Genomic DNA, 19898 nt, shown 5'->3' on the forward strand with positions numbered 1-19898 from the left:
TGAGGGCCCCCCCCGTGGCTCCGGTTTAATTAATCAATTAATCAACTTTTAGTTTATTAATCAACAATTAGTTCAACCAATACAAAACAAAATAAAAAAGGGTTGTCTGACTGAAAATTTTATATATTCTTACAGCCCACCAAATCCTCTCCTTGGTATCTACACAGAGCCAGCCAGGCTAGTAGCTGGCCGGGCTAGTAGCCGGCCGGGCAAGTATTCAGCCTACCTGGTGGAGATCTGGTAGAGGCTGGGGATGACGGTGCAGGGCACCCTGACCACCTCCACAGTGTGGAGGACGTCCTCTGCCTTCTGGCCCAGGTTGGAGCCCCAGATGGTGACCTGCGTGCCGCCCTCCAGCAGGCCGGACAGCGGCTCGATCTGAGGGCCGGGGAGCAGGAAGGGAGGCTTTAAAACAGCTCTGGACTAGTGTACACCAGCTACTGAATCAGACCATCACGCCAGCCTATAATATAGGCCAGCTGCGTTTATGTTGGTCAAGAATCAAATAAAAAAATTGATTTTTTTATTTGATGTTTTGACAACTCTAGGCAGAGCCACAGAGCGACAGCAGGTAGGTTAAAAACATCAGTGGGCGATTCCCCAGAATACAGACCCTGGCATACGGGCAACAGGCCAGCAGATGGAGACAAAGTGCAAACATAGTTAGCAACATGTTTCCTCAAACCGTCCCTTCAGGGGGCAGAGTACGGATGAAAGCACTGCCTGTGAGACGTGTGCATGTGTGTGTGTGTGTGTGTGTGTGTGTGTGTGTGTGTGTGTGTGTGTGTGTGTGTGTGTGTGTGTGTGTGTGTGTGTGTGTGTGTGTGTGTGTGTGTGTGTGTGTGTGTGTGTGTGTGTGTGTAGACTCACGTTGTGTATGAGCGGGGCGGGGCATGTCTGCTTGACGGCCTCACTGCCGCACGACTCGGAGTAGAGGCAGCTGGCCCTCTGGCCGCCGCACCACACACAGTCGTACTTCCTGTCCACCGTGTGGCAGCGGCTGCAGTCGGCCCGGCCCGCCGAGCAGTTGTACAGCGTGACTGAGGACAGAGGAGGGCTGTGGTTAGCTGGTCTCTGTGATGGTTACACTGCAGGGTTAACACAACGCTGGTCTCTCTGTGATGGTTACACTGCAGGGTGAGACAACGCTGGTCTCTCTGTGATGGTTACACTGCAGGGTGAGACAACGCTGGTCTCTCTGTGATGGTTACACTGCAGGGTGAGACAACGCTGGTCTCTCTGTGATGGTTACACTGCAGGGTGAGACAACGCTGGTCTCTCTGTGATGGTTACACTGCAGGGTGAGACAACGCTGGTCTCTCTGTGATGGTTACACTGCAGGGTGAGACAACGCTGGTCTCTCTGTGATGGTTACACTGCAGGGTTAACACAACGCTGGTCTCTCTGTGATGGTTACACTGCAGGGTTAACACAACGCTGGTCTCTCTGTGATGGTTACACTGCAGGGTTAAGACAGCAGACACATACTCAGCCGGTAAAGTGTCTGAAAATCTTTCTGACGGAGACAGAGACCGAGACTGAAAGAATGAGACAGAGACAGAGAAAAAGAGACAGAGAGACAGTAAGGGTGATAGACAGATAGAGAGAGAAAAAGAGAGAGACAGCAAGAGTGATATACAGAGAGAGAGACAGAGACAGAGACACAGATGGAGAGAACGCGACAGAGACAGAGAGAAAGAGACAGACAGACAGACAGACAGACAGACAAAGACAGAGAGAGGGACCTAATGTGGGTGTGTTTGCTTTCCTGATTGTTGTGTGTCTGGGTGGGTGTATATTTATTTGTTATGAGTTCAAATCAACTAGAAAACCCCTTGGTGGGACTTAAGGGCTGATTATGGTCCCACGTTCATGCAACACAAGGGGGTTACGCACCCGTTATGTCCTTGCGGACCCTCCTTGCGTCCACCGCAAGGGCCTGACGTGCGCCTCCCAAAAATTGTAACCTTCCGTTGAGGCAACAAAGCCGCAAGGGCTGTGATTGGTCCGCTCACTAAAACCCAATGCAGAACCATAAAGGTTCACAACTGCGTCGAAGCGTCTGCATGGTCATTGCATTGCGTGAACTTGGGACCATAATCAGCCCTTTAGTGGTGAAACACAAACAAAGTCCATCTTTGTCCAGCTTACCACGTAGATACGGAGCGCTGTCCACATGGAAGGTGTCCCTCCTCTTGACGTACACCAGAGCGTTGTACTCCTCCACCAACGAGGAGTAGGAATACTGAGGAAGATACAACATGTTAGTCTCCACCAACCAGGAGGATCTGCTGCTATTTTATAATGTTTTATTCAACTTATTTGAACGATTTTCTGATGACATTCAGTAGCCACGTCTTTCATTTAGAGCCGGATTGTCAAAATGTTAATTTACTGTTTTTATCAATTCATCAAATTTGTCATCAGAAGTTGAACATAAAAAGGCACAAAGATGGTCATATTCAAACAAATATAAAATACAAATAATATACAGTATAAAACAACAAATATTAAAAATTATATCAAATCCAAGTATCCAAAGTAAGGAGATCTGCCGTCTCTCCACTCGGCGGCTCTGCCTACAGCGCGGTGGCCCTAAATCAGCGTGCAGCGTGCTGACCTTGTGCTGCTGACAGGTGATGTAGAAGACGGAGGAGTTGAACTCGTCCATCTCCACGTAGGCGTCCACCACCACCGTCCGGCCCTCGATCACTAGCACACACTGGTACTCCTTGTCCTGCATACGCACAAAACAACCATCAGGGAACATACACACACTACCCCCCTGTTGAGCTTATTTATATATTCTGTTAACATAATTATACCTCACTTGTGTGTGTGTGTGTGTGTGTGTGTGTGTGTGTGTGTGTGTGTGTCTGTCACTCTTGTCATTGTAGTGGTGTGTGTGTCTGTCACTCTTGTCATTGTAGTGGTGTGTGTGTCTGTCACTCTTGTCATTGTAGTGGTGTGTGTGTCTGTCACTCTTGTCATTGTAGTGGTGTGTGTGTCTGTCACTCTTGTCTTGTGTGTGTACCTGGTAGAGGTGCAGGTTGCGGGCGAGCAGTGTGATCTTTCGCTCCACTTGGACAGGAAGTAGCGATGAGCCCTGGACCTTCTCCACACACGGGCAGGCGGAGGAGCCCACGCTGACGTAGGAGCCCTCGTCCCCCTACACACACACACACACACATACACACACACAAAATAAACCCAGCCCTCAGAATGCAGAATCCTTGGAGCCGTGACAGCCAACAAGATGAAGAGACGGTAAAGCCATCGCTGCGCTGAACCACGGAGGTTGTGTTTGAAGGTGATCTCAAGCAAACGCACAAAAAGATCCCAAATGAAAGAGAAAGACAAGGGGCCGAGGAGGAGGGGAGGGGGGGGGGGGGGGGTCTGAGGCGGCCGGGAGCCCCAACACAGGATCAAGGAGCGATGGAGGAAGAAGAAGGACGAAGAGGAGGAAGAGGAGGAGGAGGAGTAGCGGGCTGAACTCACCGGTAGGAAGCCATCGCTCACGTCATACTGGTAGTCGGGCTCCGAGTCCGTGTCCATCAGGCGTGGGAACGAGGCGGCGGGGTCGCGGCCCCCCTCCCCGTCCCCTGACAGCAGAGTGGCGGCCGAGAACGTGCTGACCGTGTCGTTGTCGCTGGCCACGCCCACACTGGCGTCCTCCCCCGCCTCCCCCTCTGAAACCCCTTGGTTGAGGTCCTCCTCCTCTTCGTCCTCCTCCTCGTCCTCCTCCTCTGCCTCCGCCCAGGGCAGCAGCTCTGGGGCCCCGTCGGTGGGTGGGGCGCTGGGCGGGGCCTGGACGGTGGGCACAGGGGGGCCCGGCCCCGCCTGCTCTCCCTCCTCGTCTTCGGACTCCGGCGGCTCCACCACGGGGAAGGGTGTGGGCAGGGGGCGGAGCCCCGAGAAGTCCCCGGTGACACGGGCCCCGGGGGCCTCCGTCGGACCGGGGCCCCGCTCAGCCTCTGCCGGGGGTGGGTTCGGGGGCTCGCCGGAGGGCGGCGCCGTGCCCACCGGCTCCCACGGGGCCGTCTCCGTGGCGGGCCCTTGCTGGGCCTCTTCGGCCGGAGCCGCCCCGGTGACTGGCTCGAACTCGGGCTCGAACTCTGTCTCCACGACGACGGCGGCGGCAGCGCTGGGAGTCGTGGCCGGCTCCTCGCTCCCCACGCCGGTCGCTACGACGGCGAGCCCTCGGGTGGCGGTGTCTTCCTCCGGCGGGACCAGGGGGGGTTTGGGGTCCGGGGCGGCGGGCGGAGCGGTGGGAACGGGGGGCAGGGGCACAACGGCCGGGGGGGCGGCTGTGGTCTGTGCGGGGGCCGCTGGTTCCAGAGTAGTGGGCGGGGCCGGGGTGGTGGGTTCCAGAGCGGGAGCAGTCGTGGTGGTAGTGGGAGGAGCCCGGGGCGGCGTGGTTGGGCCGATGGGGGTGGTCACCGGGCTGCTGGTGGTGGTGGTGGTGGTGATGGTTGTGGTGGTGGTGGTGGTGGTGGTGGAGGTGGCGGTCGTTGCCGGGATAGCCGGCAGGGTGGGGGCAACAGGAGGGGGTCTGATTGTGGGTGGAGCTGAGGTAGGAAGTTTAAACTGGGAGAGGAGAAGGTTCAGGAGGGGGGGAGAAGCGAGGGGAGCGGGGGAGGGAGGGAGACAAAAATCAAAGCAAAAGGCCAAAGTAAAATAATGACCAAACTCAAAGGTGGAAATGCAAATCAAAATGCAGCGTTTTATAACACATAAGCCAGCGTCATGGTGTTACTGCCGATGAGGACTCATGAGCCTGATGGTGTGTTCTGTTCAGACTGATGTCTGCACGTCCTGGATCGTTGAGGGCAATGAAAACACAATCGTGGACTCAAATGCTCTCTTGTCAACCAACAAAAAAAACACGTCTACTAGTACCAGCCAAACTCCTGTTCCTAAAACACAGAGGGCATCTCAACGGCTCTCAGCTGTAGTTGTTACAGGTTCCACTCACATGCTGGTTGTAGATGACCACACCCTCCTCACAGCTGGACTTGTGGGTGCACAGGTGCTGATGGACGCACCAGTTGCAGCCCCAGCGACTCAACACGCAACCCTGGCACCTAGAGGAGAGGGAGTGTTTGGAAATGTCATACAGTGGGCACTGCAGGGCAAGAATGCTCTGGTGGAAAGAAGGAGCACACGAAAATAAATAGGAGCCTTGGAAGAGGAGGCGGAGGCAGGGAAAGGTTGAGGCAAGGTTGATTAAAACACAGAACGACAGAGACTCCCATAATTACATCTCGGAGCAGGCAATCCGTTAGAGGGACATGTAGACAGGAGGAATTGACAGACTGGACAGAGTGGGACAGACAGCGAGCGAGAGAGAGGGAGACGATGTGACGTTTGACGCCTTGCAGATTATTACAATAGCAAGTTCTGATCAGGGTAGTGTGGTCAATAGGAACCATTTGACCAGGGACGTGAGGAGCCAGGGCTGGGGAACAGCCCTGGTGACACCTGGTCACCAGGGCAGTGGAGGACAGGGTGGGCTGCACAGGAAGTGATTATTAAATACAATGTCAAATGTAGATCAAATGTAGATCAATAAAATATTGTTTTAAAAAAACCAAAGAAATATAGATCATATTCGTATGACGTATTTTGCAAGTGAAACTGAATAATCAGGGACTAAATTGTAAAAAAAAATGCCACGGGAGAATTTGTGTGAGGAATTGAATTTGATCACCGAACGGTGCGAGAGACTTCTCATTCTCGAGGGGCTGTTAAGCCTGCCAGCATGGACAATTGAAGACAGAGGAGGTCATGTTATTGTTATTGGTATTGGTTATAGATCTTCCTACATCAATACAGTCCTGTTTGAATTACCTTACAGGGCCCTAATGAGTCCTAAAGCGGTAGCGACAACGCGCTTCTGAGAGGCAGGACAGAGGCAGGAAAGAGGTAGGATGGAGGCGTAGACAGAGGTAGGACAGAGCCGGGCGGCGGGGCTGTGCAGACAGAAGGCCATAAATCAGGGTGTGGGGGAGGTACTCACGGCATGCTGCCTGACAGCTGCTTGACGGCTGTGCAGTCGTAGAAGGTGAAGTCGCTCTGGGTGACGCTCACGCCGCCGAAGCGGACGGACAAGGTGACCGTGACCGAATCTGCAGTGGGAAAAAAAAACATGCACGTGAGAAAGAGAGACACATTAAAAGGCTTACCATGAAGGGGCCCCTGTTTCCTAGAGCGTCTACAGCCTACTGCTACGATGAGCCTTTAGTTAACCCACAGCTAAAGCTTCCTAACACAACTCTTTTCCTGTGGCAACATATTCCTGCATAACACTGTGTATCCCACGCCCTGATGTATGTCCGTCACCTGCTAGGCTAATGCTAAGGCTAGGCTTATGCTAAGGCTAGGCTAATGCTAACCTAGGCCGGAATCCAAGCCACTGAAGGACGTGTGTGTGTGTGTGTGTGTGTGTGTGTGTGTGTGTGTGTGTGTGTGTGTGTGTATATATGTATGTGAGATAGAGATGGAAAGATAAGAGATTAGAGCACACAGAGGGAAATAGATAGAGGAACAGAGACAGAGAAAGAGAGAGAGAGTGACAGAATCAGAGACAGACCGAAACAGAGAGAGAGAGAAACAGAGACAGAGATACAGAGAGACAGACAGAGAGAGACAGACTGAGACAGACTGCTGTCGTTACCTATTGGGATTACCATTGAGTCACTGCACTTGTCTTCCCATGTTTACAAATGGACACCTTAATTATTTCTTTCAAGCCCACTGATCTACTTGCATCATCACAACGGTGACTTACCCAAACCAATTAAGTGCCCTGAGCCAATGATAAACAACCCCCCCTAGAGGTGGACTGTTGTTTTTGCCCACCAACAGGGCAGACTGGCTGACTGTTTGCTTGTGTGCACTGTTTGCTTGTGTGCAAGGACACACACACACACACACACACACACACACACACACACACACACACACACACACACACACACACACACACACACACACACACACACACACACACACACACACACACACACACACACACACACACACACACACACACACAGGAAATGCAAGACAGCGAGGCCAAGTCCCTCCACTCTCTGGAGTTGAAGAGTTCAGTGCTGCCCGTCAAACCCTGGAGACCAAGGCTTCACCCACCCTGGCCCGGCTGCACCATGGGCACCCTGGCGGGGTCCGGGGAGCGGCAGGTCACGCCGGTCTGGGTGGTGGTGGCAGCGGTGCTGGTGCCGTCTTGGAACAGGCAGGAGTAGGACTCGCCCTCCCCCAGGCCGGGGAGGCCCGGGACGGACAGGGAGATCTAGCAGGGCGAGAGATAGAGCGGTGGTGATGAACTGAGCATCAAATGTTTTCAGGTCCTGTCGTCTGCGTGTCTCAAAACCCAGACATCGGCATGCCAGGAACGACAACAGTCCATTCAGAGCGAGAATAGAAAGGCCGGGACAGAGCTCCAACTCTTATCTTCTCTATAAGATCGTAAAGGATAGTGTGTGTGTGTGTGTGTGTGTGAGTGAGTGAGAGATAAGAGACTTCCATGGGGGCTGTGTGTTTTGTCCACAGCAACATGCAAGCCTACAGTGTTTGGATGCGTAGTGGATGTGTAGTGGATGTGTAGAGGGGTAAGGAAGAGCTGTAGCGTGGGATTTCTTAACCTGTTGAAACTCTTTGGAGTAGGCTGTGTTCATTCACACAGATGCCATCATGCCTGGGAGTCTCATTCAGGGGCAAATTATTGTTTTCACTATTGTGCGCTCTTAGGCCAATAATAACACCTAAAAGAAAGCGTGGGATTAGAAATCACCATCGAGGATGGCGTCACCCTAGCAGCCCAAAACAACCTTTTATGCTACATGCATATGCATGTGCACACACTGTTTCAAATAAGAGTTCTGCACTCTAAAGACTATACGGGTCTGTCTGTCTGTCTGTCTGTCTGCTTGTGTGCCTGCGTGTGTGCGCTTGTGTGTGCGTGTCTGTGTCTGTGTGTGCGTGTATGTGCCTGCGTGTGTGTGCTTCTGTGTGTGTGTGGTGTGCGTGTCTGTGTGACTGTGTGCATGCGTTTCTGTGTGTCTTGTGTGTGCTTGTCCGTGTGCTTGTGTGGTGTACATGTCTGCGTGCGTGCATGCGTGCGTGCGTGCGTGCGTCTCACCGTGCGACTCTCGTCCCGGCTGACGTTGGAGGGCTGCAGGTCCTGTACGGACAGACACTGCTGCTCCATGTCGAAGCTCCACAGCCACTGGCCCGGCATGCCGCTCCGCTTGCACTCTGACCGCAGCGCACAGCTGCAGGGACACATGGGGAATGGCTGTGGGTTTACATTGTAAATCAGTCAGACGTTCACACCCGAGTCAGGTGGCGAACCCTCCTCTTCTTCCTCCTCGCTGGTTGCTTACGCTCTCCGCTCCAACGTTCTCTCAAACGCCACTTTTGCTAGGTATGAAATACCACTGCACTCTGGGCAAATACCTGGTATACACTAAATGGATGACGTTTCTGCGGCTCATTACAGGTCTAAGTAAGCTTCCCTTGTGGATACATTTCACATGTGTAACCTTTTATACCCTTTTACCTCTTGTTGATTTCATGAAGCCATTTGAAATAGTCACTGATCGCTACACGCGCAGTTCAAGACCGCAGCGATAAAGAGGTTCTAGTGATGCAGCGTGAATCCACACTGCAGCGAGCTCAGCCGTCTTAAAAGAGGGGCAAATAGACTAGCCCCCCTCACCTGTTGTTACACCCTGTGAGTTATGGCATCAGAATAATAGTGCTTAAACTAGTTGTAATGTTTTCTTTGATGCCTTTTCTTTCACGCACGTGTAAGTGTGATAATAAAATGACCCGCCTTCAATTTGTAAATGTATTTGCCGACTGACTTTACACTACAAGTCAAACCACACAATAGATCCTTCTCACAGATGTGTCATGGCAGGATAAACACAGGTGTCCCTCCTGACACTGATTAGAGGTCTGCTTCCTCTCTGTACCTGGGCCCAGGTAACGGGCTTATCTTCACTAGCTTAGGCTTCTACCCGGGCCCTAAAGTAGCAGACCCATGATTAGTAGGATGATGTGTGACACAGTGTTTATCAGACTACGATATGACGGTCTATTGCTGCTTTGGGTTCTAGATAGCAACGACTTCACCACAGTGTGTTTGACAGAGACAGGAAACTGAACTCACCTGCCCTCCAGAACACACCAGCCGCAGTATGGGTCATGGCCCTGCAGGCAGGAATCACAGTCGGTGTGTTTGTGGCACTCGGCTACAGGCCTCTTCTGGAGCTGGGAAACATAAGGTCCATTGCATGTTAGAGTTTGTGGTCCTGTGTATGTGATAATGTGTGATAATGTGTGCCAATGTGTTACCATTTGCAAGTGTGTGTACGAGAGAGCGAAAGAGAGAGAGAATTTCATAGTGTGTGTTTGTTACCATTTGATAGTGTGTGTGTTTGTTACCATTTCATAGTGTTTGCACTATGAAATTTGTTAGTTTGTTACCATTTGATAGTGTGTGTGTTTGTTACCATTTTATAGTGCGTGCATGTTTGTTACTATTTGATAGTGCGTGCGTGTTTGTTACCATTTGATAGTGCGTGCATGTGTGCGTGTGCGTGTGCATGTGCGTGCGCACCATGGTGGAGGTCATGATGAAGAGGTGCTCCTCCTTCTGGTCCAGAATGAGGTCTGAGCTGATGGGGGTGTTGGGCTGAATGGGGACCACAGCGTACTCCTCGACCTCGCCGTTGGGTCCCAGGTACACCTGGGAAACATCAGTCTCATCATCATCATTCTACTGTGTGTGCACAACTCCACTGTGTGTGTGCACAACTCGCAGTTATGTCAATCATTAGGGATTGACTTGCAATCAGCGTAATGAAAAGGCTCCATGTTGTCATGGGTTGTGTTGGGCAGTATTGGCTCACAGCACTATATTACTGGTATTAAAGGGGTAGTTCATAATTTTGGACATTGGACCTCATTTCCAAGTGAGCCAGTGTGTTATTTATCATTGGAGACTGTTTTCAACATGTTTCATTCAGTCCTTCTAGGTGCAGAAATCGCTGGTGCTAGGCTAGTGCAAGTCGAGGGGAACTGCTAGCCTGCCAATAAAAACAGTTTTACCCACTCCACAGTACACCCGAGGCAAACCAATCATAACGCCTGACTATCGATGTAAATGTCTGTGTTGATAGAATAATGTTAGAAATAAAACTATCTTTGCATCACAATGATCGCATTACATTTTGAGGGACTACTTTCTAAGCAGTGGCAGAATTTCACTTTGCTCCGGTGTAGCAACCAATTCACTACAGCAGAACGTAAAAAGAGAAGCGCACTCTAGGTAATATCAGTCCGCCGCTGCCTTAGCTTGCTTCCAACTACAGGGATTATAGACTCAATGCAATGCGATGCAAGGGTAGTTTTATTATATTACATTATTATATAATATTAACATTATTCTATCAACAGACATTCACGTCGATGGTCTGGCGTTATAATTGGTGTGCCTCGGGTGTACTTTGGAGTGGTTAAAACTGTTTTTAATGACAGGCTAGCAGTTCCCCTCGACTTGCGCTAGCCTAGTACCAGCGATTTCTGCAACTAAAAGGACTGAATGAAAAGTGTTGAAAACGGTCTCCAATGATAAATAACACACTGGCCGTGTCCCAATTCAGGGGTTGCATCCTTCGAAGGACGCATTTGAAGACCGCATACGTCACAGCGGCGCGTCAAGTGCTGTCCCATTTCGAAGGGTCCTTCGAATGCGGCCGAGATATGCAGCCTTCGTTTCCTGGATTTGAAGGACGCATCGGATGCATCCTTCTCGGCCCAACGTATCCCAACATTCATTGCGCGTTGGATATTTTTTCAGAAATGGCGCGGAGAGAGCAGAAGCAGCAGCTGCAGCGAATACATATTTAATGACAAAACTATGTAAAAACATTTTTTTAATATAAAAGTAAGGTTGGGACCATTTTAAATATGTAACTTTATTGTCAAAGTTCAATGACATTAACGTTAGACATATAACGTTAAACTAATTAACGTTAAGCCAACGTCCTCTCTTCCTTTTCACCCGGCGGTGAATCTTCTCCCACTCCTCCAATAAAAGATAAAACATAACCAATAAAATTATGATTTCTGGCTCCATATTTCTCCTCCGCTGTCCGGTTTAAACCGCAGCTGTCAGGGTTGCTAGGAGACAGGAGCGGCGCGTGGTCACGCAAGGTAAAGGACGTTAACGGCTGGTTATGCAATCCGGAAATGCTCCGTAGGCTAGACCGTCCCATTCCACAACGCTCGTTCGGCCTTCGATGCAGCCTTCGCGGTCTACGAAGGACGCGTCCTTCGAAGGATGCAGCCCCTGAATTGGGACACGGCCACTGGCTCACTTGGAAATGAGGTCTGATGTCCAAAATTCCGAACTACCCCTTTAATGTTAGTGTTAGATTGAAGGGCAGTTTGTCTGTGATATTTGTCTATCTATCGTAAAACTGCATTGTGCACAACAAAACAAAAGAAATCTCTAGTCTCTCTAAAGTCATTCTAGGAACGTGTAATGAATGCTAAATATTTGGCAGCTTTTGAGCCACAGTGATGGGTTGCGTGAAAACCTGGAGGAAAGACAATCCAGTAGTTTCTACAAAGATATGTGGGGAACTGTGTGGCGCAAGACCAGCTTTTTGATACCATCGCATCCTGACCAGGCAGAGAAATAGAGAGGGGAGGGTAGGAAACCACAACACAGTAAGAGAAATAGTTGATATAGAAAGAGATGTTATCAGGGAGTCCAAACACAACCATCCTCTGTTCTCCCACAACCACGTTCACCAGCTGAACTCGACAATACAAACGTTGAAAAGATTATCCAAACACTATTGCTATTCTTGGGTGAATGGGGTTGCACTTCTTTATTTTCAATCATAAACCCTGACATTCCCAGAATATTGATGTTTTGCCACCAATGCCATGGTAATGAATTGACCCCGTCTTCTTGTGTCAAAGAGCTGACAATCAGCATCATCATCACTGTCAATAAGCCACTGCCACCAGCACATACAGCCTCCGGTGTCATGACTCCATGAAAGAACACCCTATTTAGGGCTGTGCGTGAAACCAGTACAGCGATGATGACCGCATGTATCAAGGAGCCAACACTGTTGCTTTTCATAATGCCTGGCCGTGGCCAGCAGCGATGCAGGCTCTGTGGTTAAGAAACGTCTGAAACACGGTTAATGGCGGTCATTGTGCCAATTCTACTGCTGCTGCCGAGGTCCGGCCCGCAGGCAGCCATTGAGAAAACAGCCACAAAGGGCCAACTGTCTGTGAGTCTACCCACAAGCTGTGAACAGAGTTCCCTAGAGGCCAATATATGTCTGCTGACAGAATGGATAGGTGGATGTTGTCTAGATTATCTCCACTTGTCTCTTTCTGACTTTTGTTTTTCAGACCAATGGCCACTCAAAGGTCTTCGCAATCATTTCCTCACATTCACCCATTCATTCACAGATACAGACACCAATGTCAGGGTTATGCAAGAGGACAGCCAGCTCACCGGGAGCAGTTAGGGCTAGGTCCCCTTGTCACTCCGCTAAGAGGAGATGGGGATTGAACCGGCAACCTTTCGGTTGCAAACCACTCCGTTGCAACCTCCTGATCCACTGCTGCCTTTTGTCCAATGATCCGGTGAGTATCTGGGGCCTTGTCTGTGCTGCTGCTACATGCATATGCCATGCCTGAAGGGTTTCAGAGCCAGTGTCTGGACGTACTCCTGCAGACCAAGCCCATGGAACCAGAGGTAGGAGGTGACAGTGCTCCCCCTAAACGACTCACTTCAGGCCTTCATACTGCACAGCATGCCAACAAAACATTCCTCTGGTCTCCTCTCTGACCCCCTACTGACCCTGAATGAATCACATCATATTCACACGACCCAACAGTGACCTCTGCTCTGCTCTGTTTGGGACCCACCTTCCCTTCACAACCACAGCACACCCCCCTCATGACTGCAGCGATAGGACCTTCACAGGGATGTTCTCTCTGTGTCAGGCCATGGTCCATGGGCTGTGGATGCAATGGCAGCAGCTACATTGTTACTCTAGGGACGGGTGGCACAGAGTGGAAGCAGGGGTTGTCATGGGACCAGCATGACGGCAACAATGGGGCCATGCCATTGGTACTTTCTCCTATTAAAGGATAACTAAACAGATAGAGAGACCTCAAGAGTCTGTTTCACCCTAACCCTGGCCACGGTGGGAGAGGCTTCCAACAACAGAGCACATGCAGAACTTGACATGCAGTTTAAAGACACATAAGAGCAGTAAGGACAAAATATAAAAATAGAACGACATTGCACCCAAACTATATACGTATAGACAAACGTATGCAGACATGTCTACAAACCGAACTTTAGTGCTGACATGTATATGTATTAATAATCCATTGTTTCAATTGGTGACTGAAAGATCTAGAAGTGTTGTCTGATTAGATTTTCTATTCTACTCTCTTTAACCTCTGACTAAAGTGCCTTTAGCCAGGCTGGCTGAAGGTACTTTAGTCACCTCTCCTCCACACTTTGTATACCAAGCACAAGTTTGCGTGTTTCATCAGTTCATCCCAGAATCGGGCAGTGATGGAAGTGATTGGATTTTGTATCCATCCATCCATCCATCCATCCATCCATCCATCATACTTTGCTACCCTATACAGGTCTCTAGCCTGTAGCGTGTGCAGGTCTCTAGCCTGTAGCGTGTGCAGGTCTCTAGCCTGTAGCGTGTGCTGGTCTCTAGCCTGTAGCGTGTGCTGGTCTCTAGCCTGTAGCGTGTGCTGGTCTCTAGCCTGTAGCGTGTGCTGGTCTCTAGCCTGTAGCGTGTGCAGGTCTCTAGCCTGTAGCGTGTGCAGGTCTCTAGCCTGTAGCGTGTGCAGGTCTCTAGCCTGTAGCGTGTGCAGGTCTCTAGCCTGTAGCGTGTGCATGTCTCTAGCCTGTAGCGTGTGCAGGTCTCTAGCCTGTAGCGTGTGCAGGTCTCTAGCCTGTAGCGTGTGCAGGTCTCTAGCCTGTAGCGTGTGCAGGTCTCTAGCCTGTAGCGTGTGCAGGTCTCTAGCCTGTAGCGTGTGCAGGTCTCTAGCCTGTAGCGTGTGCAGGTCTCTAGCCTGTAGCGTGTGCAGGTCTCTAGCCTGTAGCGTGTGCAGGTCTCTAGCCTGTAGCGTGTGCAGGTCTCTAGCCTGTAGCGTGTGCAGGTCTCTAGCCTGTAGCGTGTGCTGGTCTCTAGCCTGTAGCGTGTGCAGGTCTCTAGCCTGTAGCGTGTGCTGGTGACAGTCACCGTACCTTGTGCAGGTTGCCCTTGGAGTCCCCGAGGAAGGCGATGGTGTGGCGTTCCCTGACACTGACGGCCACGGCGGTGAGCCGCGCCGACGGGCTGTGCAGGATGGTCTCCGCCACCACGGGCGTGCGGCTGGCCATGGGGCTGGGGGTGTGGTCCGAGCCACAGGGGTAGGCTTCCAGCGTGTTCTGTGAGCCGGTGGGGGGGAACACCAGGAGTTATAAGAGACGGCAGGCTGACACATGACTTTGTGTGTTAGTAAAACCCTAGATGATCATAACCTCTGGCCCGGTGATCAAAATAAATAATGCTGAATAATACTTGGAGGAGAAAACCGAAAATATTACGGAAGGTGAGATTTGTAAGAGTTATGCTCAGTGTGTTTGTGGAAAAGCTGGAGGAGGGGGTCAAAATACTGGAGGAAGCGCCAACCTCCGGCTGTGACCCAGAGCTGTGTCCCTCCCCCAGGCTGGGGGCCTGGGCTGCTACAGCGCTTTGCTTCTACACTTTGGTTACGCACTGGAAGAGGGAATGTTGTCTTTTGTTCTGCAAGATTTATTTTTTCAAGAGAGCGTTTGAAACTGGGTCATGAGGTTAGCAATAGGAAGGCTGAGGCAATGAACCCAGAATCTCAGTGTTCAGGCTCCTGTAAGAGGCCTCCCTGGAGTTGGCTGGTTGGTTGGTGGAAGCCGCTGGCCTGGGCTTTGAAGTAAAGTCTGCTGGAATACCAATGTTGACACCACTAACCCTAACAAGAGCTAAATGTAGGTTCTAAAAAAAACATCACCTGTATCAGGGAAACTGTGTGTGCAACGCATACAACTCAGATATGAACCTCATGATGTCCAGTCTTGAACCATAACCAAGACCGGACACCAAATATTAACTCTACCACTAAGTCCTCTGGATGCTCCCACACCTGGCCTGTATTCACGCAGCCCAACGGCTCACTGGAGGAGTGTGCGTGTGCACGTGTGTCAATATCCTTCCTGTTGTGCTGTTCATCTTTGTCCATTCCTAACCCAAACCAAGCTTATAATGACTATTGAGTGTGTGTCCGTGGAGGTTTGGTGTTGGACCGCAGATGACACACTAGACAGAAACAGAGCATGCTGCCCTCCAAGACACACCAACACACCTGCAATTGTGTTTGAGGGGATTCCCTCCAATCCCATTATGATTGCAATAGGGACGTTTGGACGCAAAATGAATACAATTTGCACTATAATATATCACTGCTAGCTATGGAGATATACAGTATTTGTTCTAAAGCTAAATCCCAACATATACATTCCAATACACACGTTGGGTGCTCTCCAGTCACTAACGGTTAGCATCATTCCTCCAGAGCTGAGGAAATCCCACAAAGCCCCTCCCACGGCGCATCTCACCTCAGGCAGGTTGGCGCAGTTGGACTTGACGTCGTACTCAATGTAGGCGGCGTCGCCCCCGGCGTCCCGGCCCCCCGCCTCCCGGCCCGACTGGGTGTAGCACAGGTCCCGCGTGGCGTTGATCCGGTGCTCCAGCTCCTCCAGCCGGAAGGTGCAGAGCGCAGAGTCCTCGCTGGGCCGCGCCGACGAGGCCAGCCGCGTGGAGAACACGCCCAGCAGCACCTCCGAGCCCCCCTCCTCCTCCGCCGCCGCGCCCCCGCCCAGCCGCACCGCTTGCAGCAGGTTGTACACCTTCCCCGCGCCAGAGCGGCAGGTCAGGGGCACCTCCACGTAGGAGTAGTACGCCTGGTCGTCCAGGCACACGCGTGACACGTAGCTGCGGTACTCGCGCGACAGCGACTTGAGGTCCCGCCGGTAGAACAGGAAGTAGACGTGGCGGCGGCGGGCGAAGGACGCCACGAAGTGGTGGTCGTACTCCGAGAGGCGGCCCGCCACCGCCAGCTTCGCCGTCTCCTCGTAGGAGAAGACGGGCTCCTGCTGCAGGTTGCGGGTGGAGATGGGCGGGTGGCCGCTGGTGTAGCCACGCCCCACGTACAGCACGGGCTGCCGCTCGGGCCGCGAGCGCACCACCAGCCCCACCGTGCTGACGTCGGGGTCGTTGGCCGCCACGTACTGCGTGTCCACGGGCCGCTGGGCCGAGAACAGCACCGTGGCCACCGAGTCCAGGCTGCGCTTCTGGCAGATGCCCTGGTTGACGCTGCCGCACGCGATCAGCTCCATGGAGTAGGGGTCCACCAGCAGCAGCTTGTTGTGGTTGCTGGTGAGCCGTGCCTGGGGGCAGTTGCCCTGGGTGACAGGGGGCAGGCACTCGCGGCTGTCCGTGACGGGGCCCGTGTTGTCCTGCATCTCCAGCACCAGGGAGCGGTCCAGCTGGTAGAGGCGGTCCCGCCCGCCGACGTAGACCCGGCCCACGGCGGGGTCCGGGTGCAGCGCCAGGTGCTCAAAGAGCGTGTCGTTGCGGCTGAAGGACGGGTAGGGGGGTGTGGCAAGGGCGGAGGCGGCGGCCAGCAGCAGCAGCAGCAGCACTAAGAGCGGGCCTGGGGGCCCCGCGGTGCGCTGCACCATCCCCGGAGGCATGGCCACAGAGCTGGAGGGGTCAGATAGGAGACACGTCAGCCCGGGCCCCCACCCAATCGGGCTGGGACTTCACCGAAGAGAGTCATCTGCCCTCACCTCTAGGGAGTAGCCATCAGGTCATTCATGCTATGAACAATTAAAACCATCAATAAACATAAACAAACATATGCAGATTGGGGCTGACAGATGTGTGGCCTCACCATTTGTTTCCAACGCTGTGTTACGGGGTCATGTCTCCTGCAGCAGCCCAGCAGGCACAGGAATAAAAACTAGAAGAGACGCTAAAGAAACAAACGGCTCCTTCCGAAGACGACCTGTGACACATGGGGGGGAGAGAGGTTAGAATACAGACCCACATGGGGGAGAGAGGGGCTAGAACACAGACCCACATGGGGGGAGAGGGGTTAGAAAACAGACCCACATTCGGGAGAGAGAGACAGACAGGGTGAGAACACAGACCAAATGGAGCCTTCACAAGTCAAGCGTATCACACACTATCCGCAAGTAAGGCTTGTTGTGATGTTGGTCTTTTAATCAGCGACTACACTTTACACGTTGTGTTAGCATGCGGTCTTGTGGATGTGGTGCAGCAGGGCACTATTTCATATTATCCATGGGGTGATATGAGGTCACATAGCAAAAGGTAGTCAGATCTTATCCAGTGATGAAGAGTTCCACTAGCTTGATAAGGATAACCACTATTGAATATCACGATTTTATGCTGAAAGATACTAAGTTAAAGTTGTTGATGTATTGCTTTTCAAACATATTTCATATATGGACTATGTTTGGCATATCCAACATCTATTCCACATGCATATTGCCTAGCTCTACAAATAATAATGGATTTCCTAATCATTAGTTGTCAAAGCCAGTGGGAATGCTCTTCCTAGTTACATTTCTTTCAGAATTCCCAGGCTTGCCGCTGGCTCTTTTATGGATAGTGAAACCTTTGCAAAAACCAAGCAATCAATGTCAGTCAAAGAGGGGCACTCCCCCCCCCCCTCACGCACACACATAGACAAACACAGCATATGAACCTTCTATATTGCTAGGGTACAAAGAGTTAAATAATTAGGCACCGGCAGAGACTGTAGTAGGGGTGTGGAGAGCTCTTGTCCTGTCAGTCCCCGGTCACCCATATGCTCCGGAGCGGATCTACGCGTCTGTCTGCATACAGTAATGGATACCTCCTTGTGGCTTGTGCTAAATTATACCCCCTCTACCCTTTCCCTCCTTCTGTTACCCTTTTATCCATCTCATTTCTGCTTCCAATGGCGGCATCCAAGATTCATATTAAATAGGTTGTGTTCCACTCCTTAACCACGGGTGGATGCAGGGTGACATCTTTGAAAAGGAATTTATTCCGTAGGAATGAATTCAATCATAAATTAATGGATGCTCTTCCTTAGGTGTTATCCGTTTTAACTCAACTGAACTACAATTACAAAAAGAATGGCAACACTATAATTACTATATGAACCATTACATGAACAACATTTACTTTCATGCAAATTAAAATAAATTCACTATATTATATATATTTAACAAATAAACAAAAGCACCTCTTCTCAATAAAACATAGTTTATATAGAAGTAGTGTTTGCTGACACTGGCACATACCTGTAGGAATTAATTAAATTCAAAATGAGTTGTTGACAGATCAAACTGTCATGCCCTTCTATCGCCATAGCAACACGTGTCCACCGTCTCTAATGAAAGCCCGTAAATAACAGACACCTCACGACGCAGCGGCCGGTTCTGGTCCGCCGCGCGAGCAGCGGCTCCCAGAGGGGGGGGGGTCAAGGCAAGAATTCCAGGAGGGAGGGAGGAGAGGAGAGGAGAGGAGGCCGTTGGCTCCTTCTCCCTGAAGACGGTCATGACTGCTCAGCCCCCGCCCCCCCCGGCAGAGCCTCTAAACACTGTGGGAACGAGGCTCCAGGAACAGAACCCCCACGAGGGACGGCAAACCAGAGTGCGATTGTGGGATAAGAAAACATTTACCAGAGCAGAACAACAACCATTAATCTGCATTATTAAATGAGACCCCCCACCCCCCCCCTCGCCCCTCCCCCCCCCCCTGCTGTCAGACTGCTTCCTGACCGCCACGTTTCCGCTCAATAGCAATAACCAATGCACAACTAATTCGGGCTCTTCTCTGTAGTATTTTTAGCGCTAGCTGTGGGCCGCCGGTCCGCACAGGGGCGCACAGCAAGCTACGTACAGTATGAACGCCATGTCTTGGGTTTGCCTAGCAGACATGTGAGCATGTGAGCTGCTGGAGACTGGCGAGCGGGTCGATGGAGAGGAACTCTCCGGCAGATGGCTGACAGGATGGCTGCTCTCCAGTGAGGGACATTTAAACCACATGTGTTCTGATTCATCAAGGGAATCCCCCAAACTGACCCTGGGCCCCCTCAACGACCCAATGCCCCAATGTTCCTAGATGGGCCTGCTGGGAGAATAGTGAGCTAGTGTGCATTTTATGTTGGGCCAAGTGGTGTGTAGCAGAAGTTATATAGAGTTATATTTACGTTGTTCTGGCCACACATTTCCTCATTGAGGGATTTTCCTTTGTAAAGCTGTACCTTACATACATCCCTCGGTTCCATGACTCTGACTTTGAGTAGGACTAGCAGCAACCATCACCTTGTAATAAGGGGACACGATGACTTTAGTTACTGCAGTAAACCTCATTCTTTCAAGACAAGCCCCATTGTTCTGATCTTCATTGAAACGGGTTCCATGGTAAAGTCATGCCGACAGAGGCCGGTTTGGTAGAAGGGTTCCCCATTCACAGCGGTGAGTAATCCAATCACACTCACACTCATACTCATTCAGTGTGCTCAGACACATGAGAACAAGAGAATGGACCGATGATTCAATTCTCCTGTTTGGGAAATCACATTTAGTCTCCAGATGGAAGTTCATCTCCATTTGGTTTTAGTTCACGCCCCATCACTTCACGCAGGCCTATGGTCTCGGTTTCACTGGAGTGTTTATTGGTAATGAATTTATCTGGAAAGATCTGTCC

General features: G+C 51.3%; 1 protein-coding gene across 1 annotated transcript in view; it reads right to left on the minus strand.

Annotated features, from left to right (window-relative positions):
- plxnb1b (plexin b1b) overlaps nt 1-19898 on the minus strand; it is a 67184-nt gene that overhangs the window by 13421 nt on the left and 33865 nt on the right. Inside the window, exons 3-17 of the mRNA XM_084464370.1 lie at nt 17065-17178; nt 15728-16874; nt 14342-14524; nt 9647-9775; nt 9197-9297; nt 8162-8294; nt 7153-7312; nt 6020-6128; nt 4976-5084; nt 3499-4587; nt 3035-3169; nt 2621-2737; nt 2152-2245; nt 871-1040; nt 227-378 (exon numbers count right to left, since the gene is read on the minus strand). Coding sequence (XP_084320496.1) covers nt 227-378; nt 871-1040; nt 2152-2245; nt 2621-2737; nt 3035-3169; nt 3499-4587; nt 4976-5084; nt 6020-6128; nt 7153-7312; nt 8162-8294; nt 9197-9297; nt 9647-9775; nt 14342-14524; nt 15728-16864 — 3818 coding nt within the window. The 5' untranslated portion in view covers nt 16865-16874; nt 17065-17178. The remainder of the gene's footprint in view (nt 1-226; nt 379-870; nt 1041-2151; nt 2246-2620; nt 2738-3034; nt 3170-3498; nt 4588-4975; nt 5085-6019; nt 6129-7152; nt 7313-8161; nt 8295-9196; nt 9298-9646; nt 9776-14341; nt 14525-15727; nt 16875-17064; nt 17179-19898) is intronic.

The sequence above is a fragment of the Micromesistius poutassou genome, assembly GCF_964030765.1.
Source record: "Micromesistius poutassou genome assembly, chromosome: 2".
NCBI lineage: Eukaryota > Metazoa > Chordata > Actinopteri > Gadiformes > Gadidae > Micromesistius > Micromesistius poutassou.